We start from the raw sequence: 20,987 nt of genomic DNA on the forward strand, positions 1-20,987 counted from the left end.
GGATAATATTACCGTTGCGTTGTTTTGCTAACAGTAGAAGGATAAGCAATCCACCAAAAATCACCAGAAGAGTTTCCCTTTCTAAAATGAAAGATGTTTATTTAAGGGCATTACCTGACGTCGAAATTGGCCAAATATTTAATTGATTGGGTGTCATTGCACCCTAGTGGCATCTATTGACACATGGATGAAATACGATAGCTTAAAAATCATCATCATCATCATCATCGTCGTCGTCGTGCTAATATTGATTTATCGAAATGTGTTTGTCTGTAATTCATTCAGCATTTAACCCGAGGACAAAAAGTGGGTTGCGGATGAGACCCTGTGTACACATCAGCCCTCGTGGCTATTTTGTCACCACAGCAGCCACACCTTTAATGGCTCGATGCCCACGTGTACGATTTCATTTTCACATCGGTGAGTATGCGCGACCTTTGATAACATACGGTCGAGAAACTTGATAATCAGCAACAAAAAAAGATGTGAGCAAAAAACTGAACGGTCAGCAAAAGCAACACCGAGCGATGCATAATCTAGATTTGAAGTTTTCGTGACTGCAGGGATCCATACTTTTTGGTTATTTCGGTAAAGTCACGTAGGTATAAAATAAACGTCGTGATTTAATTGATTTTATTTTATACCTACGTGACTTTACCGAAAGAACCAGAGAGGAGAGATGCATACTTGGAAGGGCACATGAAGAGACGGGAAGAGGAAGAACACATGGGCCAGAGAGTATACGGAGGTTATTGACATCTTACAAGCTTTGAAGAAATGTAAGTGGGCTTGGCACAGGATGCGTCGTTCGAAGACGTGATGACTGATGGTTGGGAATAGTGACGGGGTGGCAGTCAAGGAAGTGGAGCATGTCCGAGCGTACCCTCCGAATAGGAAAGGCAGTGATCAAATTAGCTCGCGCGCAGGTGCTGGGTAGACTGTTTACATCACAGAAGCTTGGTTGGCTACGTCCAGTGCGAAAACAGTTCAATATACATGCATAGGCTACGCACGGTGCGAAAGAAGTTCAGGCTACGTACGGCGCGAAAGAAGTTCAACATACAGAGATGGCTACGGCCTGAGAAGGCCTTTATCCCTAAGTGGATTACGACACTAAGTCAAGTAAAAGTGACTTAAGAATAGGTTTTACCCTTTCTGGCAATAAAACAGGTGTTGAGATGTTCAAACACCAAAAAGATACATTTTGCAAGGCAACAAGTCTGCACTAACCACACGTATGTAATCGTGCAAACAAAACATGCTCTGATAATAATATATGCATTGTTTTTTAAACTGATTGGCCTACACCAGAAACAGCCTTCTTCATGGCCTAGCCAAAACGCGAACAGATTTATTGCCAGAAAAGAAAAAAAACTTATTCTTAATTTTAATACTTTGATACTGCCAAAAAAGGTCCCATAATAAAAGTAACTTCCCTGCCCAAACAGCCAGAGGCAGTGAGGGGTTGCATCTACATCGGCAGGCGTGCGTGCGCAATGTTCCGAGCACAAGTAAAATTTAAGACGAACGCCGACAAAACGCAAGATGCTCACGCGAAAACAGATATATCAAGCACGGGGGCACAGTCGTCAATGACGATGTATCCAGTGATGCAAGGAATCAATAGGAATAGCGTGGAATCGATGTACATCTGTATGCACAGACCATGAAGCATCGTGACTGCAACAACAACAACAACAACAAAAATCGTTGCCTCGTTGTTCATGGGACACTTTACCGACATTGCCCTGCAACATTTGCAAACATCAGCAGCTTTCTGCCGACATCGAATGAACCATGCTGGCCCTAATCTGCGAAATGTTTGTTGAGAACAAATGCGAATCAAATACTACATATAGATATTGTATCCCAATTGTGCTATCGGTGTCATATCAGGATCGCGCCCCTACGAAGCAATACATCCCCCCCTCCTCCCCGCTTTGTTATAACCACCACACGGAAGCTGATATCAGATAACTCCTTCATACATTTATTCACATAGTTTTGTCATGCAATCACAGGTGGTGGTGGGTTTGGATCTGAGCCCCAGGATCACAGTGGTGCCAGCTTGGCATTCTTGACCTCTGAGCCACCGAGTGACCTTGAGTAATGATTGACACACAGGCTTTCGCGACCAATATTACACATAAAGTGTTTTTTTTGTGGGTGGGATCGAATTGTAAATGTTGTGGGTTTACTCTCCAATACACCGGCGTGCTGAACTAGTAACCAATTGGCACGCTTTGTTGACATAACAAACCTTACTCATTGCCTGTGTTGGGTGGTGGCGGGTTTAGCGACACATTTATATGCACGCGAGTAAATTGCTTATAATGACAATGTTGGAATATTTACAAACAAACCACTCTGTGCCATCGCCGTGAACCACATCTCAAAATTTGAAATGTACCAGTAAGTAAGCCGTGACGATATAATGTTGATGGAAAATGAATTTTTTTTTCGCAGGATTCATTTAGTGAATAATGAAAGCTAGCTGTAGGTCGCCACACGAAGCAGAACAAACAGAGCACGCGTGGAAATCAAACTAAACGCGTCACCACGCTCCAGTGAATAATGGGACGGCGCAATCTCCATTGGTGACCCACAGCCAAAGGCCCGAACTGTAAAACTAATAATAACAAGGCTGGGATAACACCCGTGCCGCGCTTCCACTGTGTCTCCTAGCAGGACAGAGCGTGGCGCTGGGCATCGACCTCTCCTTCCACAAGGGCTACGAAATGTACCGAGCCGACCACATCTCTCCCAAGAAGTACTTCTTCAACAACGACAAGGTCAACATCCTGCCCAACCAATCGGCCAAGGACTCGGAGCATGCCAGCTGCGGCGTCGGGGGCATCGGCGGCGTCGGCGTCGGCACCGGCACGGGAACCGCTGCTCCACTCCGGTCCCAGCCGTACTCGTCGGCCCGGGTGGAGGTGGCCTCGGCACCCAAGTCGCAGGTGGTGAACGCCGAGGTGTCCCCGCCGCGCTACGCCCAGCCGTGCGACTTCCGCGACGAGGTGTCGGCGATGTTCGGCGGGCAGACGCAGAAACGCTTCGGGGCCAGGGAGGGCCGCCGTTCCGAGAGCGGGGCCGACGGCCTCCACGGGGACCGGACCACGCGCAGCGGCCTCTACCTGCACGACGGCCTCCACTCGGACGGCCTCGAGTGGGAGTGGTGCCGCAGCAAGTCGGAGCGCACGCCGCGACAGGCAAGGCTCCCGCGCCATCGCGCCCAAGCAGCTCGCCGCACTTTCTCTAGGGGCGAGATGTTAACTACCTCGCCCGGTATACAGGAGGTCGTGGGTTCGAGGCCTAAACCCCGACGCGCGTTGTATACTTGGAGTTTGCGTGTTCTCACTCTCCCCGTGGTCGCGTGTGAATTTTTCTCCGGATCCTCTGGTTTTCCTTCATGCATTTAGAATCGAAGTGCATTTAAGGTATTTGGCCGCGATAAAAGTCCACGCAATAAGCCACTTTGTTGAGCTGTCATTTGTGGTCAGGTCGCCTCTGAAAAGAGATATATAGCTCAGTGAGCTTTACCTGGTCAAATAAAAAGTAGTTTTTCCTGCCATTGACAAGGCAGCGAGGCCGCTTTGGTAGTTCAACACGATCAATGTTACATAAACTTTAAATGGACGCGAACTGCGAAAAAGAATAAATAACGGTCAGGTACAGTTACCGAAAGACTAAAAAAATATCAATTCCTGCAGTCGCGAAAGCTTTAAGCCAAGATTTAACTCAACATTAGTGTTACTATACGTTACCATTACTGTGCGCTACCTTTACTTTCGCCCGTAATTGTAGGTCACCGTAACTTTAGGGTGCCGTTGTTGTCTATCATGCATTTAGCTCCAGACCATTCATTCACTTATTAAGTTGTTGAGCCAGCTGGCCAGGATTGTGAAAAAACCTCGCCCACTTTTCATCCAGGCAACTGCAGAGCACAGACTCAGTGTTATTAGCCTGACATTAAAGCTAACTGACTGCTACATATTCTTGGTTCTTTCGGTAAAGTCACGTAGAAGGGAAAAAATATAATAATACAAATATAAAACAATACAATTCTCACGACGTTTCGACTGCAACACAAGCAATCGAAACGTCGTGATAATTGTATTGTTTTATATTTCTATTATAATATTATTTCCCTTCTATGTGACTTTACCGAAAGAACCAAGAATATGAATCCCTGCAGTCACGAAAGCTTTAAATAAAAATTTGACTGCTACATGTTTACGATATCATTTCCAGAATTATTTTTCCGAAGCGAATGTTTTTTTTCTTCTTATAATAATGCACAACACATTGGGAGAATATTATTAGCAAACCTTCACCAATTAAATGCATTGGGATGTCGCCATGGCCTTACAATCCATAGGTCGCCGGTTCGATCCGATCTCCCTGTATTGCAGTTGAATCAATGGGAGAATTTATGAAATCCTTCCACCTCTGTGGCCAGGTTGTTTCTGAAAAACCTAATAGCCAGTGGGCTTTGCCTGATAGTATATTACTGATTTGCTTCGCTTTCCTATACTTTACATTCCTATTGTGTTTTTGTATTGTTTGTTTTTGTAACTTTCTGAGCCGCCCTTACTCGGCATCTGTGAAAAAGAGCTTCACGGCTCATCGGAATCCTCCAGTGTCAATAAATATTCTGATTCTGTTATGCGGGTACGCAGAAATTAGTCAAGAGGCAGGTCACGTGTGGCGGGGTAAAGTGTAGGTACTCCCAAGCTCTGGGCAGCGTGGAAAAGTAGGCCAAATCCCTCGAGAGATTCATCTTGCGGAGGCCCTTCTGCCAGCAGTGGCATGAGCTCGCAATTCCGTGGCTACACCTTTGCCTTCTTATATACATTGAATCTGTTTGGATAACATTGTTGACACGTCGTCAAAGGGAGTGTAGGTAACAGCTGCACACGCTGCTGCACTTGTGTGGTCAGTATTACAGTTTGGCTGAACGTAGAACATTTTACTCGTTCCCATTTGCAGTGAGGTTCCTGCTGTCACTTTGAAAAAAATTCACAACAATAACATCCTTCATAATTGTTTCAGCACGACGCCCGCGTCGCTGCGCTCACCTGCCTCAATTAATTCCATTTAACAATTATTATGAGTAACTTTTTAGTCACTGGCAGCTTAAATGAGAATTAAAAACGGCAGTTATTAGAGGCGATGACATGAGACTTTAATTAACCTGAACATTTTGGACTGTGCATGTAAGTTCCTCACATTCGCTGCTGTGGTGGCACAACGGAACTTTCCCATTTACAACAAATACACCTCTTCCAAGACAGAAAACACTGCAGTCTGATGTTTTAACCGCCTTGTTTACAAGTTAAAACACTTAAAAAGTAGCCAGGCAGACAAGCTTAGCAGTTATAGGAATACCTGTTGCACGTATAATCTGTCATTCTTGCTGCAGCCAGTCTGTTTATGACCGGCCATTTCTTCTTTCCGCAATCAGACCCCTGCTTTCTTCAATGGATGCGTACAGATTGCAGTGGTAGCGGAAAAAGAGAGGGCTTTGGGCTGAACTCTAAAAATAGATCGAGTTGCTGTGAGAACTTTTCCTTGAGCCTGGCTGCGATCAGCCGCTCTCGTCGCTGCGCTACCTGGGAGCAAACTTCCCCGAGTGTCGCTTGCCAGTGACTCGTCGGGTCTCAGGAGTTAAGTACTCGGATGGCAGGCTGCCTGCACATACCAGATGTTGTTAGGGTTTGGACTGCAAGGACGCGACAAGCAGAGACAGAATTGTAATTCCATGAGTGCATATGTGTCGGGGCAGAGCTCCGAGTGACATTCCCCATGTATGCGCGGACTTCCACGATTGTTCACGTTTCCTCTGGCGTCGCAAACACTTGCAATCGATCAATGTAGCACGTGGGTTTTCCTGGATAAATATAGGTACAGGTGCAGCCCTTCTATTAACTGCCCATGTCACTGCTGGTGGAAGAATTGTCTACACTAGAGGGAGCTCTGTTTGTCACGTGATATATTTATTTCAAACTGGCCAGACGAAATGTTGGATAAGCGATTGCAGCTAAATGTTTTTTTTATCAGAATCAGAATTTAGTTTTTGTTATCCTGGAATAATCTGATGGGCTATGAAGATAATTTTTCACAGATGCCTGGAAGGGGCGGGTCAGCGAGTTACAACAACACACAATTCAACAACATAGAGAAACGGAGGTCAAGTCACTAAAAATAAATATGTACAAATAAATGAAAAATTTAAAGACAAATTGCATAAGGACATACATTCCTGCAACCTTGGGAAAGGCAGCAAAACAACAACAACAACAGTCCCAGACCACACCAAGACATCAACACAGAGTCCCTCAATAAAATTGCACGTTAAAATTTAACTATCGATACACAGGTAACGATCAAAGTAAAAAAATCACATTTGTGAATGTTATTTTTTTCCGGCACGAATCTAGATCACAAGCTGATAATATAAGCAGGGACATAATCAAATGCACTAATAAATAGGAGAGGTATGTGATTCATGTTCAGCCTACAAACGGAGCACTTATACTGGTAGGAACCTCCTGGTTATACCATCCAAAAATGGGAGGGTGGGGAGGGGCTGGGTGTGGAGGTGGGGTGGGGCTGGGTGGGGAGGGACTGGGTGGGGAGGGTGGGTCTGGGTGGGAAGTGGGAGGCTTCGGGCTGGATGGGGAGGAGAGGGGCTGGTCATCCCGTGGTGCCCTTATAAAACTCAACGTTTAACCTACTCACGCCGGCTTGTGCCCGCCCTCACAGTCAGCCACATTTGCGGAATACACCACGCCGCCGTTGACCCTGGCCATTGACCGAGCAACCCAACGTTCCTACCAGCTCCCTCCGCAGGAATGTGTTTTGGCAGTGCGTGCACCACGGAGATGGAGCACTGAAATCAAATATAGTGCAGGCGCTCGGTGGATTGTTACATCACGGAACTGCGAGAGATGGTCACAGCTTGGGTTTCCCTTCATCCAGCAGCGGATTGACCATGGCCGATGATGAGGATATTAAACTATTTTAATTTTACCAGCTAAGGTCCGCTATGTAGCATTTTTTTCATAAGCAAACTGGCCACAAATTAATGGTCAACGAAGTGGCTTATCAACACAGTGGACATTTATAGAAGCAGCAAAATGTTCAAAACGCGTGTTTCTAAATGTGGAGGGAAAAACCGGAGGACCCGGTGAAGAATCCACGTGGCCACGGAGTGAGACACTCAAACTCCAAATAATCAACAGGCGTCAGGGTCGGGATCGAACCCACGAACAGCAGCGTGTACCAGGCGAGGTAGTTAACATTTCGCCACTGCGGCGCCCCAATGTGTCAGTGTATAAAAAAAAAACTAAAAGGGTTTGGCGCCTCAACCACAAAGACCGCCGGCTACCATTAATTATGTATGCGGAATCCGGGTTCCTCTGGATTTGAGCTTCATGCAGTCCCGCGAGATCGACTCAAAAGGATCAGGCATTACATGTTCTAGTTGAATTGCCAAGACTTTGGAACTCCCTCCCGGCTGAGATGCACCTCACACGTACTCTGCTAGGCTTTAGGGAAACGATGAAAGTGCATTTCGTTCACAAAAGCTTTGGTTGAAGTGTGTGTGTGTCTGTGTGTGGAATGAAAACTGCTGTTATTATATAAATAATGTAAGGGGCTCCGAGACCTACGAGGGAAAAGGTGCCGTGTAAAAACAGTAAAAGCAAAGAATATATTTCCGTACCATTATCTCTTTCACGCGTGTTGGGGTTGTACCGCATATTGTTGGGCAAGTTGTCCACGTGGCGGAAGCTTCTTCATGAACCGAGCCAAGAAGTGATGCTTCCGGCGCGTGGCACGAAGAAACGTCGGACATTGTGCCAAACAACGTGCGGCACGACCCGAAAAGCGACGCACATGCGCACACACACACAGACATGTATCCGTGGAGCTGTACGGCACGACCGTGACAACCTACGCAGTGCTGTCTGAGAATTTCTCTCCATCCCCCCCGCCTCAACAAGGCCAGGGGCTCAAACTGACTTTAACGCTCAAACTGACTTTAACACAATATCTGCACAATGACACCCTGACATATTTGCACTACGTTACCCTATTTGCATTTTTGTAATTTTATATTGTACATTATAGCTATTGTATATTTTAGATTTTATTTTATTCAATTTTTACATACTTTAGCTCCTTAGTATTAGTTAGACTTGTACCTTTAATATAGTTAGACTTGTAAACCACTTATTTAAGATTTAAGATTCCTATATGTTGAATGTATGCACCTTCCAGCCAAAGTAAAAGTAAATTCCTTGTCTGTGCGAACTGTCATGGCGAATAAAACCCCTTTCTGATTCTGATTTATAAACCACCCTCGCAAAAATAAAAAAATAAAACAACCCCGTGTCTCTGTTCGCAGCGTCTGGGCGGCCTCTCGACTCCGCTGTGCGCCATCCAAGGCACCGTGTCGCTGCAGTCGCCCACCGGCAAGACGCTGTCGCTCTCCACCTACGAGATCAGCGGCGACGGCAAGCAAGCGCTGCCCGTGCCCCGCAAGGTGGAGGTCTACCGCTCCAAGAGCGTCGGGCACCAGCCCAGCTCGGAGGGGGGCTGCGGCGGCGGCGGCGGCGGCCTCGGCGACACCAACGTGAAGATTCACCTCGAGGTGCTGGAGATCTGCGACAACGGCGACAAGATGGACACGGTGTCCATCGTGAGCAACATCAGCCAGTCGTCGACGCGCGCGCGCTCGCCCTCGCTGCGCTACTCTCGCAAGGAGAACCGCTTCGTGTCGGTGGACCTGGACGAGAGCGCCTCCTACTCGCTCTTCATCCCCTCCAACAGCCCCGAGAGCGACATCAACATCACCATCCCCGACACGGTGGAGGCGCACCGGCAAAACAGCCGCAAGGAACGGCCGGACGACGGCGGCGGCTACAAGGAGGAGATCCAGCTGCTGAACCAGGTGTACCGCGAGCGGGAGAAGGGCGACACCGCCACTGCCGCCGCCACTTAGCCGAGTTGCGTCGTCTTCTTCCTCCTCCGTCCGTGTGGTGGCGGTGGTTGTTTTATTTTGTTGGCTTTTCAAACTCAAGTTTTGTTGTTGTTGTTGTCGTCGTCGTCATGAGAACTAGACGCGAGGGTTGTTGAGCCATGTGGATGGCGCTGCACTCGGCGGTCGTAGAAGCTGTACGCGTCTTGAGTTTTTATATTATCACGATTGTTACTATCGTTCAGCATGTCAGTGTCGCTGCAGCTCATCGTGCGTGTCGAAAGACGTCGGGGAAATGAAGGGAATGGATTCAAAGAAAAGAAAAAAAACCTTGCCAGGAGAGTCCCGAGTGTCATTTAGTCCGCGAGGCACTTTGTGTAAGGCGCATCTCCGCTGGGCAGCGCCGAGACAGCGGGAGAGAAAGTCCACGTGTGCTATGGTAGAGGGACAAGTCTCTCCGCAGGCCAACAGGTGAAGGTCACTTCACCAATTTTTATCCACTGCAGAGAATCGATGGACTGGACTGGAACTCACGGCATTTTCCAACCGAGAGTCGGACGATTGGGCATCGCGGTTAGAACGCTGCGCGTATTAACGCGACCGTGATGGGCGCGGAGCGTGGAAGTGGCCGGGGCCACGGACATTTGAGAGAGAGAGAGAGAGGAACGCTGCTGCTTTGAGCTCCGAATAAAACAAAAGGAGAGAGAAAAAAAAGCACAATCGGTGGCTGTTCTATTGACACGCGGCCGCAACGCTGCTGCCGGCGAAGTCAGCGGAGGAACCCCGAACGACGCAATCAGCCTTAAGTGCTTACGTTTGCAAGTGATGCAAAATGATCGCATAGGGTCCACGGCCTTACAAGCAACGGTGAAGGCGACGGTCAACACATAACGCCGGTTTCGAACCTTTGTAATCATGAATACGAAGACAACTGCATTTTAATATTTTAGAAGAAAAATAGCGTTCGTTATTTTACAACTCTTGAGTCTTAAACAAAAGTTCACAACCAATGTCCGTGACGTTGGGGAGGTAACATTACCCCCCCCCCCCCGGTTATTTTATTTGATATGGAATGAGTTCAAACAGAGCTCTGGGCATGCAGCTCCATTGACGTGTTGTCTACTTGTCAAAGGCCAAAGGAACAGTTAGGCGTATTCTATGTCACTTTATCTTTTTGCAAGGCAGTGTATGCTAACAAACAAAGATAAAGATCCCCCCCCCCTAGTATAGCCTTTACAGACTGTTGGGCAAGTGCTCTATGTGAGCACCTATGAAGGGCGGTATGGCACACGAGGGGTGGGTGGCCAGCTCCACGCCCGACCGCCTTTGTCTCCCCAGTAGCGATGTTTTTACACATTGCGCCAGGTACTCAATTGAGGCTGAATCGACCTAGGGGAGGCCCGGGACCGGTTCAGATAATCGTCACCGCTGGTGTTGGCCGTGAGCGAGAATTGAATTTGGGTCGCTGGGTTTGTAGAGCAGTGCGCTAACCACTATACCAACTGAATACGCACACACACACTCCGTGATTCACAGTTCCACATGTTTAAGTGGGAGGATGTGTCATCAGCACTCAGAATAAACTGCCCCTCTAGAGCGGGTTCTTTTGTCAGCATGTTTAATGGGCAATTTACTTTTTAATGAGCAGTTATTTTTTCTCTCTCTCTACTTTTCCAAAAAGTAAATTCTTACACAAAAGGAGCTAACGGAAATGCATGCACAAATGATCCATGTTGATGAACGGAACTGTTTCAGGTTCATCATAAAGTCGAAAGAAGATCCTTGCGCCCTTCACAGGCTGACCTTGCATTGACTGTGCACGATCTGCACCCATTGTAAATCCCCGCACGTAAAATGTGCACGTTTGTAATTTCTCATTTGAAGTTGTCGTTGTTGTTTATAAACTTGCACGCAGAGCAGATGACCGCAAAGCGCCATCATCATCATCATCAGCAGCAGCCACGATATATTAATGCTGAAAGGCCTTCACCCCCAAAGCCACCGCCCTATCTCATGACAGCTGCAGCACATCGCCAAATGCCATTGCTCCATCTCCGCAGCAGATGTACTTTATCAGGCGTTATTCCGTCCCTTGGCTGCTACTCAGGCATTAGTATCAACCACCGACTGTGATCCATCTCGCGTTGTGTCCTGCCCAATGCAACCGTCTCTCTTTTCTTCACAGTCAACGCGATGCCTCCAACTTGCCAATGTTCTCTAATCCACATGTCCCTCTTTCTGCCTCCGAGTTCAATTCCGAGCATTCACCTCGCCCAAGCATCTTTGGACACTTTTCAGGTGTTGTGTTCCATTTCTCCGTCATTTTTATGGATCCATTTGACGTGGCAGGTATTACGCACTGATGTATAACCATTGCGGTTATCTTGTCCTAGGTCACCATCGAAATACATTTGAGCAAATGTGAATGACTGACAGGCAACAGTGAGACAGAGTGTGCACCGGTTTTGTCAATGTTAGGACTCATCAGCACAGTACAGTCATCCATGCTCACTGCTGCAGTGTCTGCCTCTGGAGACCAGTTATCTGGAGATACCACTTCCACGCCCTAGGGCCCATTAGCTTGGCTAATGCCAACAATAATCACGTATGCAAATGGAGAGAACACCCCATCATGAAATAATTATAGGTGTTTTCCAACTGGAATCGGGGACACAAAGGCATGAATATAATTGGCGAAAACAATCACCGCCGTCTCGTATTTTTCCACTACATAGTCATGACAACGTTCAACTGGGTCATCCACTACCGCGTTTAGTTACTTACGAAGCCAATCACGAGTTGAAGAGAGATCGTCCAGAAGTTCCGGCAGGCCTCTCCGTAGGACAGCCACTGTTGACTTCCCCACGCAATGGTTTTTATTTCATGGATCCTGAAGGGATGATGGGTTGCATCAACCCCTAAACCAGGACTTGAACGCATAACCTTCTGATCGCGAGCCACTGAAAAACCTTGGGAGAAAATAATAACAATGCAACTGCATTGGCAGTAGTGCACAAGCACAAATTAAAACATCGACTCACTTTCATAATCGAAATGTTGGTTTAGATCGCATGCATATAAATGTGTCGTTGAACCAGCAACCACCCAACACAGCCAATTAGTAAGGTTTGTATTATAAAGAGAACGTACCAATTCGTTACTAGTTCATCACACCAGTGTGTTGTGGGGTTACTCTCCAAATTTACGCGTTAGATCGCGTACATTTCTATTACATTTATATTTACGCGATCTAACCCAACAACCTCTAATATGTATAATATTGGTCGTGAACGCCTACGTGTTAAACTAACTCACCTCATTCATCATTAAACACTGCCTTTGAAGATTACATAGAACATGGTAGACATGAGTTCACAATGTGTCTTCTGAAGTCATCAGCTGGTATTCCAACTTAGACATCGATTTATAGTTGATACTCAAAATCATATCACTTCGAAAGAGAGCCGAGAGGGAGGCGGGGAGATTCAATGACTCATAGTTGGGAGACAGCTTTGCTCACTTGCAGGCAGGCAACGGGAAGGAAGGGGTGAGAAGGATTAGCGGAAGGTGAATGGATGAGTAAAACGAGGCGAGGTGAGACTCGAGAGAGGGGAGAATGAGAAGATGGCGAGAAACGGCATGGAAGGGATTAGAACATTCCAAGAGGCGGGAGCGTCACACCTCAGTGAGTGAGAGCCAACGCAGAGAGCCGAGGGAAAGGATCAGTTGAGGACATGAGGATTTGGGAGAGAAGGATGGACGGGGGGGGGGGGGGTCAAGAAAGGAGTTAAAAGGTCACCTCGAGCTTTTGTCCGATAAATTACTTGTATCGAACGTGTCTTTGAAGAGAGCTTCGAGGTCCGGTGACTCATAAGAGGACGCCTTGTGTGTCCTGCTGCCTGTATTGAGGTCGCATTGTACAGCGGAGTGCAACACAGGGTCCAGTTTCATTAAAGTACAGTATTAGCAGAAGGCAAGATTATATATATACATGTAAAAATATATACTAGTCAAACTTAAACTTGCACAGTATATACATTTAAAAGTAAACTGAGACTAACAGAAATTGACATGATAATAAATTAAGCTATTTATCCAGACAAATGTTTCCTGAAGCTTAAGACGTTTATTTTTAATCCAAGGATCGTCCTGTCCTTGTATATTTAACCAGGTCCTTTGTAGCGAGTTCTTTTCACGTAGGAGGACCGAGAGAGTGCCTGGAGAAAAACCCAACCTATCCAAGGGGTCAATCCGCAAAGGATCATATTCAAGAACCCATTCGCTGCGCCACTACCTCGTAGCGACGTTAACATGCATCTTCGTGATCCGCCAACCCTCGCCACTTAAGATCCGATGATTCCCTGTATGCGATGTCCTGTAACCGCCATCACTGCCGATCGTCTTGGGACGGTCATCCTTTGTGTAACAGCTGCTTGGCCAAATGGGCACCACTGGCTGTTATAAAGTCTGCGTCTGTGCATTGCAGGCGTGCAAAGGGGGCGATGGGAGTAACAATAAAGCCCCCGATTCAAACCGAGACATCTCCGACGTTCAGCGGAATTCATGTAAAGCCAATGCAAAGTTAAGGTGGGATGGAATAACTTCAGGTATGTGAATAGTTATCTAAAGGAACATTTGCACTTTTTAATGTTAAGTGTATGGCAGATGGACAATTCGTGTTTCAGTTAACGGCTATATTATACAGCGCATCATTTAGACCGACGCTACTCATACGCTTTCAAGCGACGTTGATGTCTAATATACACAAGGCAATGCTGCCTCGTCTTGAAATAAGTAATCGAGTGGCATGCGCACATCACGCCGCACACCTTGACGCGCACACGTCGTCGCTGTTCGCTTACGGTCTCTCTGAACTGTGTGCTCGTGCATCATCCCGTACATGAATACACTCACGTAGAGAATATGGCGCAGCTTTCCGTGATAGTACTGTTGGCCTTTGGCAAGATATGACAGCGTGGCTGTGACAAGGGTCACATTGCAATCGCTTCAACAGGGTGTTACTGTCCGTTTAACATTTCGTGCGAGTTCACAAACCGCCTGCAATGTTGAAGCAACAGGGTTGAGCACAAACTGCGTGGGCGTTCATATGCTGAACACGTCTCGATTCATCCCAACACGTGCAGCGAAATGGTCGGACATGGTGCCATACAACGCCCCGTGGTGCAAGCAGAAAACACATCAGAGCTGCACACAGCGAGCAGCACATCCGTGAAAGCCTACGCAGTACTTTCAAAATCTGTGACACGCAAATAAGGTGGAGTTAACTGTTTTAACTAACGTAATAAACAACGCGTATAATCTGAACAACCAACCGTGTAGAATCATTAACCGAGCTTGATGTTTGGCGACATTTGAACGCGCATAGTCCAGCAAAATAAAAATATGTATGCAGTGAAAAAAGATGCCAATGTCACGATTTTTAATAGCCACGGTGATTTCCTGCTCAAATGAGCATTGTGGAATTGGTACACATCTACCGTTTACAGCCACGAGGCAGTGGTGGAAATTCTGCAATCCTACATCAGCGGGGAGTCACTCCGTAGGACAACCACTGATGGCTCACCAACAAAGCGGTACTCTTTTTATTGACCCTGGAGGGATGATGGACGGAGTCTATCCCTAAACCAGGGTGTGACCTTTTAACCTTTTGATTGCGAGCAGCTCGTTTTACCCATGAGGCACCTCCTATAAAAATTAAGTTTCCGTGACAAATTCTAGAATAGCTAAAGATAATTTAAAGACTGAAATTGATGATGATGATAACATGCCAATTGTACAACTTATATTTATTAAATATACCAACAACATTCACGTTTAAGTATTATTTAAAGGGCACTCACATACTGAAAATATCTTAATCTATGTAATATGTGTTCGTTGTTACATGCTAACCAACTTGCAATTGTGTAAACCAGTACTGTGGTTGTATATTGACACGTTTCAATCAATGTCTACGTAAACTAAAGATGGTATACGGATTGATGTGTTTTTTTAAGGATGCAGAACAATTTCAGTTCAGACAATTACGTTTTTTTTCTATTTCATCACTGAATTAGCTATTCTGGTATAAAAGCTGCATCTTCGAGTTTCGAGTGTGTCTTGTTTCACCAGCTGAGGACTCAAGAGACCACGATGAGTCTGATTTGCAAGAGTGCCCTGAGACATTGATATACTTAAGTTCAAAATTCATTTTCTTTAGGTTGAAAACTGAGAACTGCTTCTTGTGGTTAGTTTGCGTTGTCATTCCCCCCACACCTCCGATTAGCACGGCTAGCCACATACGGTGCGAAATAAGTTCAACAAACGTACAGAAGGGGGCGATGCTTGCTAAATAACATCCCAATTGGGCCCTGACTGGCACACAGTGGGCCTCCTCTTGCGAATGACGTCAGGGCATCTCTAACGTCCACTGCGAAGCAGACGGCGTGTGGTATTTTTGCAGTTATTACATCACCGCAGTAAAAACGTAATCATGACATCAAGGTGCAACTTACTCACAACAGCAACAACCGCCATTTCACCACTAAGTAGTGGTGAAGTCACCATGGCGCTTGTGCCAGGCTATGTGCACTTTAAGGGCACGTTAAGTGTCGAACGCCCGCTGGCAGGAGGTCACGGGACAGGCCCAGGTGCCATTGGGTTTACTGACTGGACTGAGATGACTGGCAGATGCACCACCTGTGCCCCCTTCTGTGCCAACACAAACACACACACAGATACGCACACATACGCTGTGTACATGTTTGCATACAGGAGAACTCCCCTCATCCGCGACCCTATTATCCTCGCCCCGATTATCCACGACCCCTATTGCACACGGCTCCTATTATCCGTGGGATGTGACCAATCTTCTCTTATCTGATGCTCTTACTTGGCTGCAGGTCCCTGGCTTCCATCATCTCCATCCTCCACCCCCGATCTCCACCCTCCTCTTCTTTCAATCCCCATCTCTTCCTTTCATTCTTTTCCTGTCCATTCTTCCTCCCGTCACGTCCTTTATTCATCAAACCGTGCCTCTCACTGAATGTGTCCCCATCCAGCTGATTACTTCCATGACACATGAATTAACTTACAAGTTCCACAACAAATCCCATTATCTGTGACGCTGTTCTTATTACGCACAATTATCTGAGATTTATTTCCCCATCCTACATTGAGGATAAGAGTTCAGCAGGCATTGGCATCCTGTTATCAGCGATTATCCGTGAATTATTTTCACGGATAATCCCGTGAAAATAATTCACGCAGCTAATTCACTTATCCGTTAATTATTTTCACGAATAATTGGACTAGAATTGCGAATGAGCCCGCAGTTGAAAAGATCTGCGATATTTTGGTCCTACCAAATGGCCACGGATAAGAGGAGTTACTGTTGACGGTCACATTATTTCCTGTTTTACTTTGCTTATGCGTCAAACATCGAGCTGGACGTTGAGCAATTACTCACGATTATTTCCGAGATAGACTGGGCAACAACAAAAAATAACGCCATTGCCAGATGGAGAGAGTGAGACGTATGAGCCCGGTCTGTTGACGGAAATAAATGAGACCAGTGTCAGACTGTAACGTCATCTAACCACCTCGGGGTTTTCACGTCTTCAGTCTGCGGCATTCGGCAAAAAAAAGCAATCTGTTAAAAGCACTCGGCATTAGGAGGCGCAATGAAAGTGCAGGAATTGCAACTTCTGCTTCCTCCATTTCATCATTTTTCCCCGTGTGACCAGATTATTGTTGCGATGTCTCTTAAGCAATCGTTAGCTGTCCGGAAGTTGCTGTATCTATGACTGCAGATATGTTATATATATGTATGTGTCCTCTGGGTTGACACGGCTGTAAAACAACGTATAACTGCAAATGGCAAGCAGCTGCGTATCACGTAATTCAGTGGGCTGTAATGTTTCAGTTGTTTTAAAACTGTTCTTTATTCAATCGCAGTTCGGTAGGACAGTTACATGGAAGCATGTGCTTCTGTTGGCATGCAATGTTGTTCAGTACATGCACCGTTATTGAAGACCCCCCACTATATACACCCGAGTGTCATACTAAGCTGTTCGCAACCTGGGGTTAAAGGTTGCGGCATTTTTTTTCTCTCTCCCCAAATGCCGACGTTGTATCCGTTCGACGCTTTCACTCGCTTGTGTTGTAAGATGTTATGCAGTCCTGTAAAACTGCAGTTATGATTTGGCTCTACCGTGATGAATGCTTTTGCAAAGAAAATGTCATCGCCCCACATGATGGCATCTTAGCGGATGGACGGGCAGACGTATCAAAGGGATTTATGCGCACGCTCACGCGCGCAATATGATTGTGCACTGTACCCCACACAATTTGCCGTCAAATCTTACTCTAGAAAGGCGAAACGCCAATAAATGTTTCATTCAAAATGTGTTTCTTTTGGGTTAATTCGTGTCGGTACAATGAAGGTGTAATGTAACATCTTAAACTCTAGGTAATTTTAGACATTTTACCTACACGATATAACCCAAGAAAAGAAGCATGAATCATAGTATCACTCGCGAAAGCCTACGTGATGAAAAAAAGAACAATACACCACAAGGGAACGAATAGAAATTGCACAATCCTGTGTGTTGCTATTGACCATGCGGGCCGTGTCAGAGTTTATCATTCTATTAGTCGTCAAACAATCTGAGACACAGTGTTATGTGTGTTGTCATTGTTCATTCCGTAACACTGGCCGAGGTGGTTATTGTTGAACAAGATGACGATTAACGCGTGCATCGTTAACGGATGAACCCAACGACAATCTTCGATTTGCACACATCTCACCTGGATATAGACTCCACTTCGTGTTTTGTTTTCTTGTAGAAGTCATTGCCCGTTACACCACACCAACGAGCGTCGTTGCGATCCAGTGGCCGGGTTTTATTTGTTTGTTTGTTTGTGGTTAGGCTCCACGTTAATTCCCAAGTACTGTCAGTTCACATTTGGAAATGAACAATAAACCAGAAAACACGAGCTCAGCCCGCTCTATCCGTGCCGCGTGTGTCTTGTTGTTGAATATCTCTGACCGTGAAGGGGGCGAATGCGGTCAGGCGAGTACAAAAAAACTCAACGAATGTTGTCCAATATCGCGCTGTCCCCGAATTAGCATTTGGCTACGGAGCCGCTTCCTCTACCGCCGCTGTCACGAGTGAGTTCAGGTGCAGCCCTGCAGGTGTCTGCTCACAGCCACTGGCGGCAGAAAGGCCTCCACGGGAGGTAGCGCTGTAAACCCCTCTCCTCTACCCCCCTCTGCCCATTGGCTAGCTGTCCTGTATCAGTTCGTCAACGGGCAGCACCCACGCTTTACCCCACCACACTCGACCTGCCCATTGACTAGCTGTCATTTATCAAATTTCTACTGCTGGGTGGACAGCGGGGGACCGACTTGGGGGGTGGGGGGGGATTTAAGAAACCTGCACCATCGTTTCAAGAGCCGCGCCGGAGAGGTTGTACCGGCGACCTCTGGATTGCAAGTCCGGCGTGCTCACGATTACACCACTGGCAGCCATTCTTGCATCCATATACCGGAGGGAGGAAACTGCAAATTGACCTGTGACTTGGAGTGACTTGAACGTACGTTGCTATATAAAAATACGGTTGCTTGTGTTTTTCGATTTAAAGCTTTCGTGACTGCAGGGATTCATCTTCTTGGTTCTTTCGGTAAAGTCACGTAGAAGGGAAGTAATAACATAATAAAAATAAAACATAACAAAATAATTCTCACGACGTTTCGGCCACAAAGCAAGCAGCCGTCTTCAGGTGGAGAACAGGTCTGTCGACAGATCTGAATTCAGACTCTGCCTTCTCGACAGACCTGTTCTCCACCTGTCTGTCGACAGACCTGTTCTCCACCTGAAGACGGCTGCTTGCGTTGTGGCCGAAACGTCGTGATCATTATTTTGTTATGTTTTATTTTTATTATTTTATTACTTCCCTTCTACGTGACTTTATCGAAAGAACCAAGAAGATGCTTGTGCTTTGTCGACTCAACTGTCAAAATGATGTCTGTGAAAACAAATCGTACAACATCAAGCGCTCCCGTTTGGTCGAGGCCACTCTGCAGTAATTTCTAGTCGAGGCCCTTCTGCCAGCAGCGACGTGAGGCGGCCGTTGCGGGTCTGCGCCTTCACCATTCAGAGCATGCGATTGTGAGACGCGGCGTTACAACGCATCACATCTACGAACGCTGCATTGCCATGACGGGGAGCATTGATTGATTGAAACCGTAGGCCAATGTACAGTGAGCCCACAACGTCGTTATACAAAGAGCAGCTGTGGATACTGATGTCCCGTCCTTAGAGGGACACATCGCAAGGTTTGCTGATTTAAGCAATTTGGCAGGCGCACCTGCCCATCACTGTACATCGCCCACAGGGCTTACACCGCAAGACGGTGGCTATCACCACAGGCGTCACAACCGTTTGGCCGAAACATATTCTGCGCGTCTTCATGCACGTTCCACCTGGACGCTCTTGCATCCAGTGACAACTTAACCACAGGGTTGCACGGGAGAGTCACAGCAAATCGACATCAACGTGTCTCCCCCCACCACTCGAAGAAGTGTGGAGTGATTACGCACCTCCCTCCACCCATAATAGCAGTGCCAGTGGTAAATTCCACATTCCTCTGGCAAGGAGATGACGCTGCTTCCACACAGCAATTGCATACGCAGGAGTGCAACTCTTCGTATGAATCCATCCCGTGTCCACCCAGTTTCAGTTTATTTTTAAGTGCCCTGTGAGGTAAGAAGATTTTAAGTCGGGTTTCAGCAATTAAAACGCACCGTTTCCGTGACAGACATAACACATCACAGAAAAATAAATGAATACAAATTAATTAATAAATAAACGGTAAGAAATCATATAATAAAAAATGTTAAATGTATGTTTCAAAAGTAATAGCCAAATAATTAAAAAAGTGCAAGATTACGGATAAAAAAAGTGCCGGTGGTAAAAAAAAACACCGTTTCCCAAGACACACTAAATTTAAATCTCCAATAAAAAAAATTCTACAAAATATAAATGCGCCCTGACCAACTGACGTCTCACGCCCAGTGCAAAAGTATCAGTGCGTGACGCAGCTGTCGATGCGTGGAGACGCTCGCAAGTTCGACCTTGCCAAGCTCAACGAGATGTGATCTTCATAATCAACGTTTTTGGGTTTAGATCGCGTTATTTATAAATGTGTCGTAACCCTCCACATTTATGTGTCGTAACCCTCCACATTTATAAATAACGCGATCTAAACCCAAAAACGTTGATTATGAATAATATTGGTCGCGAAAGCCTACGTGTTAAACTGAGATGTGATCTCAATGTCCCGTGCATTCGCTCACGTCTCGAACCCGGCTTGAAGATTTAAAATTTGAGTCCAGTCACCTGTTTGTGTGCACGCGCAGCAACCGCCCATTTCTATAGATGTCCACACATCCCCAGTCATGCGTCGGTGATGCAATGTGGACCGATAAAAAATAAAAAAAATAACAATATAATACCGTACCGCTGAACATTCGAATGCACTGCTGCGAGTGTGAATTCCACGTGATATCCCTCGCGAAGTCCAACCACCCGGCTCTCCCATTTGGAGCTTCATGCGTCACAGGAGACGCATCTTTAAAAAAAAGCAGGTTAATGTTTACTGGCAATGCATCCAAAATTAAATCACTATCGGCCACTACTTGGTGCACCGATTACGTGGAGAGAGGCAATTTTGTTTTTTGTAAATTAACCCGAATGACACTCTGGAGAATATTTTGTTTCCAATGTAGCAAGGAAATACGAATTAAACTCAAATCCATTTCTGCAATCATTTTTGGTTTTCACTGCGGTATTTGAAGGCTTAGTTGCTACTCAATAAAATAAAAGAAATACATCATCAATATCTCAGCATTTTTCCATTGCTTGTTTCGAAGAGTTTCGCGGGCTCAGCTAATTGGTCGCACAGAGATCATAAGCGTCACCCACAACGCCTGCAGTGT

The 20,987-nt window shown here is 46.2% G+C and overlaps 1 protein-coding gene across 2 annotated transcripts in view; it reads left to right on the forward strand.

Annotated features, from left to right (window-relative positions):
• GPR149 (G protein-coupled receptor 149) overlaps positions 1 to 18,003 on the forward strand; it is a 37,006-nt gene extending 19,003 nt beyond the window's left edge. Inside the window, exons 3-4 of one of the 2 annotated variants that reach the window (XM_078873188.1) lie at positions 2,686 to 3,212; positions 8,414 to 18,003. In XM_078873188.1, the coding sequence (XP_078729314.1) occupies positions 2,686 to 3,212; positions 8,414 to 9,010 (1,124 nt within the window). In that variant the 3' untranslated portion in view covers positions 9,011 to 18,003. The remainder of the gene's footprint in view (positions 1 to 2,685; positions 3,213 to 8,413) is intronic. The other variant, XM_078873189.1, reaches the window with a different exon arrangement.
• Positions 18,004 to 20,987: the final 2,984 nt, after the last annotated feature.

Source organism: Lampetra fluviatilis, chromosome 36, assembly GCF_964198595.1.
Source record: "Lampetra fluviatilis chromosome 36, kcLamFluv1.1, whole genome shotgun sequence".
Classification (NCBI taxonomy): domain Eukaryota; kingdom Metazoa; phylum Chordata; class Hyperoartia; order Petromyzontiformes; family Petromyzontidae; genus Lampetra; species Lampetra fluviatilis.